The sequence below is a fragment of the Cydia strobilella genome, chromosome 17 (assembly GCF_947568885.1).
Source record: "Cydia strobilella chromosome 17, ilCydStro3.1, whole genome shotgun sequence".
Taxonomy (NCBI): domain Eukaryota; kingdom Metazoa; phylum Arthropoda; class Insecta; order Lepidoptera; family Tortricidae; genus Cydia; species Cydia strobilella.
In genome coordinates this window covers 2,970,494-2,981,599 of record NC_086057.1, presented here as the reverse complement: position 1 = coordinate 2,981,599, position 11,106 = coordinate 2,970,494, and the positions used below count along the sequence as shown (strand labels likewise).

General features: G+C 38.3%; 1 protein-coding gene across 1 annotated transcript in view; it reads right to left on the bottom strand.

The window, feature by feature from the left end:
- LOC134748803 (A disintegrin and metalloproteinase with thrombospondin motifs 7) overlaps positions 1-11,106 on the bottom strand; it is a 140,759-nt gene that overhangs the window by 6,860 nt on the left and 122,793 nt on the right. Inside the window, exons 9-15 of the mRNA XM_063683597.1 lie at positions 9,959-10,105; positions 5,094-5,170; positions 3,768-3,940; positions 2,989-3,176; positions 2,398-2,534; positions 1,555-1,686; positions 231-379 (exon numbers count right to left, since the gene is read on the bottom strand). Of these exons, the coding sequence (XP_063539667.1) occupies positions 231-379; positions 1,555-1,686; positions 2,398-2,534; positions 2,989-3,176; positions 3,768-3,940; positions 5,094-5,170; positions 9,959-10,105 (1,003 nt within the window). The remainder of the gene's footprint in view (positions 1-230; positions 380-1,554; positions 1,687-2,397; positions 2,535-2,988; positions 3,177-3,767; positions 3,941-5,093; positions 5,171-9,958; positions 10,106-11,106) is intronic.

The window sequence follows — 11,106 nt, the reverse complement described above, 5'->3', positions numbered from 1 at the left end:
AGTCCAATCTATGTAAAGCCCGCTTCAGACTACACAGCGCGAAGCCGCCAACGCGAGTGTGGAGTCAATTTAGCTGATTAGCGAATTAGACTCCACACTCGCGTAACTCGCGTTCGCGGCTTCGCGCCGCGCGTGTGGAGGGCCCTTAAGAATGTACTATAATTTAAAAAAAAAATATCAAAAAATTGCGGGATCCAGTGACAAATGATCGTATAGGTCAAACGCCTTACCTCAGTAAAGCCGGACTGTTTAGTGGTGCCCTTGCTATAGATGCCCTGCACAGTCTTGCACGCCGAGCCGTCCCCTCCGCAGATGCCGCAAGCGTCCTCCTCCAGATCCGAGCCGACCACCCAATCGCACCCCACCTTGTAGCACACGCCTGAAACAACAGTTGACTTATCATTACCTATTCAGTTTTTACTATATACCTATTTTTTAGGCTTGTAGGTTATTCCCGCACCCAAAACCCCGGGGTATGTTTATTTGTAATATATTCGATAGCATCCTCAGTCCTCATCTAAAGGTTACGCGCTCTGTAAATGGCAAACTTGCATGGCATTGTGCAGCTACCGCGCATACTGGCCGGTGATAAGAAGAAACATACCTTGAAAGGTAGGTTGACTCACGCTCGGCTTTTGTTTAGTGGTGAAAATTTCTCTGTCATTTCGCTGGTATTTCAATTAAAACACAAAATACGTACCTATTTAATACAAATACGTAGGCAATTCATTATTCTGACTTAAATAGCACTTCTCAAATAACAAATAAGTGCTGATACTTATGCAGGTAACTATCTTATTTTTGTTTTCAAGGTAACTGATAAACTCAATCCAAGTCCCGTATTCTTTGTCGCAAGTCTGTACCGAAATGAGACTTGAATTGAGTTGCGAACTAAATTAAGATTCAACGATTGTCTTGTTCCAGCTTTCATTTTACATCTAAATAAAGTAGTTACTACGGGAGCTGGCGAATCATTCCACTGTTGAACTGATGTGGATGCCGAAACTGACAGTTGTGCATCTTGAATAGGGGCCCAGTTGTACATATTTGCTTTTCATCGTTATTGGGAAGTTTCAACGAACTGATAGCTGAAACTGAACCTGAATCTATCGAAATCTTTACGAGAAGACAGGGCTGACTGATTACTACGCGTTCTACGGAGCTACTTCAGTATGAGGTCAGTGACTGTTATCCTTATAGTATGTGTGAACGGCACGTCTGTACACGCGTTATGCGTCATAGTGAGTAAGTTGCTTAAAAATAGTACTGAGCGGCCGGCAAACGGCCGTCAATCTGCTGTCGCGGGGCGAGAGCATTCGAGTCGGGGCGGGACGGGGCGTGGCCGTTCCGTATGATAATACTATTACTTATTCTGTGGCAATGACTCCCCTACTGACTGAAAACTACTAGTTTTGTATGTTATGTTGTGTGAACACAGTGAATTTCTGCGGGCGATGGTCTGCCAATATAAGGCGTTCCGTCGGCCACGTAGCCCGCCAGTATTTTGTAGTGCTATTATTGGGTAAGATGTAACGTATGGTATAGGACACTTACCAGATATGCACATGTCGCGCGAATTTCTGCCGGCGATGGTCTGCCAGCAAGGCGTCCCGTCGGCCACGTATCCGGGCAGTATCTCGTAATCGTTGCTGTTGCGAGGCACGCACTGCAGCTCGCATGGTTTGTCTGCAAAACGAGATGGCTGGTCAAACAATGCTTGTGACAATGGTAAGGCCGGCAAAAACTAAACGTAGATGTCGCTTTTGGCGAGGGCGGATCCAGGGGCCCTGGGCTGGGTCTAAGACAAAAGTAGATATTTTTCTATACTGTTAAAGAAATAATTAGAAGTTGACCATGCGACACTTCCGATAAATAGAGCTGCATAAATAGTTTTAAAGTAAACAAATTAAAATCGTATTCTAATCTTGCCCCTCCTCCCCTAATCCGCCAACTATTTTTATAAATTTGAAAATTATAATTGACATTAAAGCTCTCCAAGGGGTCTCTACGTGTTGGATCTATATGCCCACGCAAGCCTATCAAAATACCGGGATTTTTAGGCCCGCGAAATCCAGAAGGAGGTACAAATAATAATAAATCCATTTATTCAAAACAACATAGGTCCAACACAATCATATCACAATGTAAAACGCAGAATTAAAAATAAAATAATACACAGTATCGAAATTTTGAAATATTTGAACATTCCTGACATTTATAAAAATAAACCAACCATAATATCAAAAACCAGAATAAACTTATCATGATACAAGTTATACTGGAATTATGATTTAATGCTAGTTAAGGCGAAGTTATCTAATAAAGGCGAAGGATTTTGCCAACCTTTATTTCCAATGAACTGTACGAGTAACATTGATGACGGGCTTTGGTGCTCACCTTGGTCATAAAATGACACCCAATCAGCGATGACGGTGTCGTTGTTTTTATCCGTCTTGTTGTTGTACTTCGCGCACTGGACGTCTCTGAACAACGGTTCGTTTATGGGGCATTTTTCTCTGTTGCATGTGCGGTATCTGCAAAATAAAAGTTTTATTGAAATGGGTAGGTATATGACACGACGTCGAGTTTTTCCTTTACTTGATCTATGTGTGTTCTTCTTGGTCTCCCCCTCTGTCTCCTTGCCTCAACTCTCCCTTCAATTATGTTTCAACGTCGTGTCGTATCAGGCTGTCAAGGAAAATGCAGAGGACCGACACATATGGAAATCGCTCCACCGACAAGTTTCTTAAATATATGATGATGGGATAGGTACTTGAAATTTACTGTGTTTTTTTTTGGCTTGAACCTTAATCTGTTAAACAAAAGGCATTTTTTCTTTTATGCAGCAAAGTTTCTGATCTAGTAGTAGGATTTTACAAGTAAAATTACTTCTATGTACCTTCCCATGGTTTTTGTGAACGCTTAATAATGCGGTGTCTATGTAGTCGGTGGCATGACCTAATATTTTCCTTCAGTAATCATACGTACCGGCTTCTATCTCCGACGCAATATTTCCCGTTGTTGGACGGCATAGGGCTGTCGCACTCTCTGGTCTTGATCTCGACGCCTCCGCCGCAAGTTCTAGAGCATTCGCTCCACTCCGACCACTCGCCCCAGCCACCGTCCCGGGCCTCCGGCGGCCTCTCACGAGGGACGCACTTCTGGTTCTGACACCACTGTAAACAAGCAGAAGTGACTTAGGTAAATGAATATAAATTGTATCAGAAAGTTTGTTGGCATAGTTCAGAGAGTTATTAGACTTAAATAGCGGTCAAGAAGTTGGGATTTTTCATTTAGACGTCTTCGAACACGTAATATGATTATGATTAAAAATTAAAATTAAGCTTAAGCATAAATACGATTTGGCGACGTAATTCTAAGGCTCATCAATGTAAAGAATTAATAAAAACCGGCCAAGTGCGAGTCGGACTCGCGCACGAACGGTCCCGTACCATTACGCATAAAACGGCAAAAAAAATCACGTTTGTTGTATGGGAGCCCCCCTTAAATATTTATTTTATTGTTTTTAGTATTAGTTGTTGTAGCGGCAACAGAAATACATCATCTGTGAAAATTTCAACTGTTTAGCTATCACCGTTCATAAGATACAGCCTGGTGACAGACGGACAGCGGAGTCTTAGTAATAGGGTCCCGATTTTACTCTTTGGGTACGGAACCCTAAAAAGCAAATCTCCAACCCTAGCTTAGTGTAATTTATTTCTTAGTTTCTTGAGAGCTAAGAATTATCTTAATTATGGTAATTATACCATGTCGACTCCGCAAGTGGTGCCTGAGGCGGCAGGCCGCAGCATGGACTTGCAGGTCCCGTTGACGAGACACCAGAGATGCTGGCACAGCTCCTCAGGATCAGTACCGGTACAGACGGTAGCATCCGTTCCGAACTGGAGCACGCATTGTTTCGTCGCGTCGTACATTACTCCTGCAAACGGAATAAGTGTTCAGTAATGTCACAATGAGTAACAGAAGGAAGAGTGGTTACGAAGAATCTTAAAGACAAAGAAACCACGCTCGGATTCATGAAAGTTTGTTTTTCGCTCCTAAATATTAATAATAACATTAATAACCAAGAAAAAATAATAATTAAAGACGAAGGGATATAGATGTTATTAAATATACAATATACAATAAATAGTGTAAAAAAAAGGTTTATTCAATAAATGTCAGTATAACAATAGTAGATTGTTAACCAAGGGATGAAAGGCACTCATTTTTGCCGAGGTATTTTGGTGCTCGAATGCAGTGAGAGCGCCAATAGTCCGAGGCTGAAATGATGCCTTTCACCCGAGTTAAACACTCTACTTTTCATTTCGAATACGAGGAAAGTAAAATGCATGTGTTTTTTTTAAACATGACTAAGTATACATTTTTATAGTATTTCTTGAGGGTACTTTCAATTAACAATTAAGGCAAAAGTATCGTTATTTATGGAATGAAAAGTCAAATATCGGAATGGAAATTGTATAACAAATCCATTTAAACTCTAATTTCAATTGTTTATCGTACAAAATATTAAAAAAATCGTACTTCGAACGTAAAATGCTCTAGTGCAGACACGTATCATTTTCTGCACACCTTTTAGAACAACAATGACCCTCTTTCAGAGCATGAGAAATGAAAAAAAATATAACAATACAATAACAACTTAAGACTAAACATAAGCCTGTAGGTATTTGTATCATCTGGCTAAGGTGGGTAGCATCATACTCGCATACAATAAACCAATACAGCTCGGTGCCCGTGTTTGATTCACGACTCCCAAACTGCGTACCTTGACATGGCGCAGTCGGTAGTCAAAAAGTCCCCCCCGAGTTGTCCCTGGCGCAAAGGTGCCCATCACACTAGCCGCGTTACCACGTTGAATTGCGATGGACAACCTTTGCACAGTGTAAAAATATTTTTCATAATGCCAATATCTAGGGAGGAAAGTGGAAACTACGTGTGTATTATGGAGAAGCGGTCGTAACTAATATTCTGCAAATAGGTCGATGTGTCGACTCAAATGTATATTTGATAAATAAATATAAAATAAATAATTAACACAACTACTTAAAAATTATGATATATGCACTTACCTGCGGGGAGTTCTGGATACTTATATTTGTCAATTTCAGTAGACGGTTCGTCGCCCAAGCACTCTCCAAATCCATTGCTGCAATAAAAGTAGAAGGTACTTATGAATATTTACCACAAATACAAGTACATGTAGAATCTCGATTATCGGAACAGTTACTTAGTTTATCTGAACGAATCCTCAATTAGCCAAATGTTGCAGCCGTTCGTTGGTCAATAAAAAATTAACGATTTTCTAAAAAAGATAGTATTATGAAAAAAGCATTCGATTTTTTTCAGGTGCTTTATATTTCAACGTTAATATGAAGGTACGTAAAATTTTAATGTACTGTATTGTCTTTATGTAGAAAGGTATTATTTTTGTTTGATATCGTTAAAAAACCCACTTTTCGATTTTCCGAAATTTTAATTAATTACCTACTACCTATGCGCGAACTAGTTTTGGTCCCAATTAGTTCGGATAATCGAGGTTCTACTCTAAAGATAATTTCAATCACATATCGATATCACTCAACTTCAACGCCTCCCATCTCATAAAAACTGCAAGCGATTTGTTAACAAAATTGATTAAGTACGTATTTAAACTTCGGCTCCGATTTATAATCCTACCATTCACGAGTATTGACATTTTAATGACAAATAACTCAAATATTTTGTGGGTCAACGTTAATATTGGTTGATGACTGGACGGTCACAGTCAATAAATAAATAAGTTAATTAACTGGCCTTGCCTAATTGACGGTTTAGCAAATAGGGGGTAAATCGCCAATAATCCTTATTTTTTATAGAGCCGGACCATGGGTAGAAATGGAATTGATTGGCATGAAAAATAGCATGTGAAAAATAAGTTTTCATTTCCATACTAATTGTATAGGAAAAGTGTTCCTCGATTTGTGCTTCTAGGAATAGGATCAATTGTCATAAAAAAAAGTTTGTAAAACTGCCCTTTTTTCGCACTCTGTATGTTTTTCCAAAATCTGTAAACGCCAAACTTCATTAATTTGAAATGCGAGAAGGTCTTCTAAGACCATTTTCGCGTAGCAGCACGGGATCTGGTAGCTGCCCTCACTGACCCACTAAAAAATCCACCCTGTATAATAACTACATTTGTAAAAACTAGAAATATAACAAAATCTTGCAAGTCAATTTTAACCTACTTATTAATATGTTGAAAATGTGAAAAACATCCATAACTCCAGGAACTAACTTATTATTCAAGAATTACCGTTTGCGAATAGTAAGTATTCAATAAGTACCTAATTTATTTATTTTAATCGTTTTATAATTAAATATCCACTAATTGAAAACCGGGACCAATATATTATAGTGTCCATCATATTCAAGAATGTGAGAATATTTAAATTCCTATCTCAAGGACAGTTAGTGACTATTCATACAATTATGAAGTACAAATCTATTATTAATTTATATTCGATTATGTTTACGATCAGTCATCGAACGAGCGAGCGAAGCGAAGCGAAGTTTTACATTCAACTTGGAACCCACGACTAGGGGCACGTCCCGGCAGCGTATTTACAAAAGCTAAACTATTTCAGTCACGCCTTAGATTATAATCGGGGAGCTTTTGTTTATGCATATTAGTTAACAATATCTATACCATTTCGGTAAAAAGTAGTCACTCAAATGGATTAGCTTTTTGCTTACATATTTTCAAATATTATTCACGACAAAACCTAGTCGAGTTTAGTAACGTCAGTATGGTTTGAATATGATATCTAAATTTTAATAATACTTATTTACTCAAATGTATTATTCCTAGCCACGGTTGGCAAATGTTTTGTACCTAACTGTCTACAAAATGGGAATCCAAAATTACACTAAATCAGTAGGTAGGTTAGGTTCGTTAGGTAGCTTTAAATGCCCGAAGGGCAAACCGCCCAGAAATAGGAGCCCCGCGAAGCGGGGCTCCGTCTAGTTAGCTGGAGTTCGTCGGACTGTTTCTTAAAAAAATTTACTTCACAACGCAACTAGACGGAGCCCCGCTTCGCGGGGCTCCTATTTCTGGGCGGTTTGCCCTTCGGGCATTTGAAGCTACCTAACGAACCTAACCTACCTACCTACTGATTTAATGTAACTTTGGATTCCCATTTTGTAGCCAGTTACAAAACTTATTTACCAAACAATTCCACTCTGGCCCAATTCGTAACTGGCTACATACAAGGAATTTTAAATTCCTGTTTTGTAGCTAGTTACCAAATTTAGTTACCAAGCGGTAACACGCTGGCCCAATACGTAACCGGCTTCAAATTAACTGGGAATCTTGATTCCCATTCTGTAGCTGGTTACGAAATTTTGGTTACCAAACGGTACTAAAGGGAGTACTCGTACCTATCAACTGAAATAATTCTAAAAGTAAAAAAAAATCTTAGGCATTGTTAAGTAATTTGCATGAACGGTAATTTTTTTAATACAATCGGAGTCGTTACTAAAATATGATTCAAATTTTAGATCGCAACAGACTAGCATTTGTAGTAACAATATCCGTATGAATTTAGTTAATAAAGTCTATACGATTTCAGTAAATTTCTATACTATAATAGATTAGGGTTTTGTTAAGTTTTGTCCAAACAAAAGCTAATCTAGTTCAGTTCGCATCTGAACCATATCAGTATAGCCTTTGTAAATACGCGTCCCGGCATTTCGATGTTTTTGAGCTGAAATATCAGAGGATTGTTTGATGGACAATAACTTAAGTTTTGTTTTAATTGAAATGAAACTGGGTAAACGTGTATGAGGGCATTTTAGGGAGGGAAGTTTATTAAAACATTTTTTTTTTACCACGTCGGTGGCAATCAAGCATACGGCCCGCCTGATGGTAAGCAGTTACCGTAGCCTATGGACGCCTGCAACACCGGAGATATTACACGCGCGTTGCCGACCCTAACACTCCTCTCCCTCGTTGAGCTCTGGCAATCTTACTTACCGTCAGAAACACAACACTATGAGTAGGGTCTAGTGTTATTTGGCTGCGGTTTTCTGTAAGGTGGAGGTACTTCCCCAGTTGGGCTCTGCTCTAGATCTGGAATGACATCCGCTGTCCTGTGCCCTACCACACAAAGCGAGATGTCATTCACAGTGCCCATACCTCTCTTTTGGACGTAGTTTAAGGACATATCCGGGCCCGGACGCAGTTTAAGGACATACCCGGGTCCAACCTGATTTAAACCTGATTTATCGCGAATTTATTTTGTTACCTTTATTTCCGACGTTTCGACGCAGAATTCACTGATCGTGGTCGTGGTCGCGGATAAGTGATATCCAGCAAAATGTGATTTCCCGGTTTAAATAGGTTTTTATATCTGTTCAACACGCTAAAGTTTTAAATGTTATATAGAACTTTATTGCTGTCGGAATTATAAAAATATTATATACAGAACAACATGATAAAGGCTGTTGCAAATTTATAAAGAGAATGGTAAATAGAGCGATAGAGGCAGATAATGTAATTTTTCGCGGTAGGCTCTCAGAAATCGATATAATCGATAATAATAAAGACTTATAAGCTTATAACTTATTAAAGCTACCGCATCTCACTTTACATTTTACATTTGATATGCATATTTAACTTTAATTAATTAAAAATGCTTTATAAGGCTTATACACACAAGCACACACACGCGCACACGCACACACACACACACACACACACACACACACACACACACACACATACGCGAGCGCGCACCACACACACATACGCGCTAGATTAAGTTAATTTAATGTATGAATAAATTAATTTATAGCATGTCTTATAGTAAATTATAAGTACCATATTGCACATATTGTAACATTTTAAATAAAATTTGGTTGTACCCCTTCAAATTATGGAAGAGCGGGGCCTTCTGCCACAAGTATATTAAATTTTATACTTAAAAGAAGGTTCCAACCCTATTGCCATTTAAATGCACATTGTAAACCAAATAAATTATTTTTAATTTTTTTTTCTTTTTTTTCAATTAAAAATGCTTTATAAGGCTGTGAGTGGCGGAAACGTGAGCAAAATATCTTATCATAGAATCTTATTGTTACTCCCGTTTACAGCAGGTCTTACGGGTCTTTTATATTTTATTAAATTTACGCAAACATATTAATTAGTACTTTATTATCCGTACTAATTAAATGTCAATATCATCGCCCGATAGTTTTATAACGGCAGCTGTCCAATTAACCTGTAGACCTCTCGTAATGTATTTTTCACTACACTAGCTCGTAAAGGCTCTTTTAATGCTTTAAAAACTGATGAGAAAGTTGCATTTTATACACAAACACAAGAGTGGCAAAGTAATCTGATGCTTTTAAGTTGTTTTCTCATGTTGACTTTTATTTTAAGTTATGATTTTGAATGATAAATATTTTATAACGTTCATTTGAATTTAATCCCTTTGCCCTTGGCTTGTTTCACCCTCGTGCCTTGAAACCGTCGCAACGCTCAAGATTCCACTTTTCGAAACGATCGCTACTCGTGTTTCAATTTTGGAATTGTTATAAGTACTTTTAACTATTTTTACGGGGCTCTATTTATTGTGAATCCAATAGATATATATTTTTGGTAAAATTATTTATATGTGGTATTTTTTATAAAAACTTTATTGTCGATGGCGCTTACGCTATTATTATATTAACTACGCTCCGATATAAATACAATGCCGCGCGACGCTGTGCGGCGTAAGCGCCATCAACTATAAGGTCCCTTTTCATAGAAAATGCCCCATATTAGGTAATACTTGGGAGAAGTTTGGCATCAATAGTTAGGGTTCCCTACGGACCGATAGATAGTTTTGCCAACCCTAATTTTCAATGAATGGCAACATTGATAATGGGGTTGATTATTATACACATGACTTACTCTAAGAAATTGGTGACATCTCGCTTGCTGCAGCGCGACCAAGCCACTTGGACGCTATCCGCCTCAAACACCGGCGTCATGATGTGCAAGGTAGACCCCTCTCGCCTGCTACACCCGATCTTCTCTGTGTCGTGGTACAGGCCGAAGCTAGAACAAGTATTGATTCATTTAAAGTCATATTCGTACCATTGGGCTATACACATATTGGATCTAAACATACAAATTAAAATCTCACACAACACAAAAACACATTTAAATAATCCTTAATAACTAATCATCGCCTAAACTGCCTTAATTAAGAACACAGAAATTAAGTATACATGTAGGCGAACAACTCGCGAACGCAAGGTAAAGCGGTGCGGCGCGGCGGGCCCACGGCGTTCGCAACGAGATCGCACACGTAGGACACTTCTATAGGTATCAAAGGATTGATTCACCCCGCGCGTAAGTAGTACGCTGTGTAAGAGTCACACGAACCTAGCTACATTAGAGCGAGTAGAAGTTTTACATCAAAACACTTCTACGCGCTCTATTTTATTTGTATCTTGTATCATATCATAATTAAACCTATTCTTGATTAACATTTGGGTATACATGTCGTACAAAGACTATCATAGGGATAATATGATATGATATGATATGGTAGGTAGGTATGGTCAAGATTTTAAAGGTCACCTGCTCAAATTGACCCGATTATACAAGAAACAATAACAAGAAGTATTTTATTCATAAAACAAAAATAGAATTATCACTGGTTATTAACATTGAATAGTCATGTCATTGTATGTCACAATGATACATTACATCGTTTATTGCTTTATTGATGTAATTATCAGGCGTGATGGTCACACACGAACGGTCGACCGTGGTTAATAACAATAATAACTACCGTCGTCCCCGTTGTTAATTGACAAAACTTAAATCTTATCTCAAAGACATAAGGTCTACAGATAGGTATGGCCAGTTGAGAGGGTTGATACACGTTTCTAAGGTAAGTATCGTATGTAATACCGGGTGGAATAATAAACTTAACTGTAGACTTTAATAACAAAACTACCGTGAGACACAGACATATTAAACATATTAATAAGGGGTCACTCACGCATTTTAACTGTAGACTACTCCTAAAACCAACCAACATTTTCTCA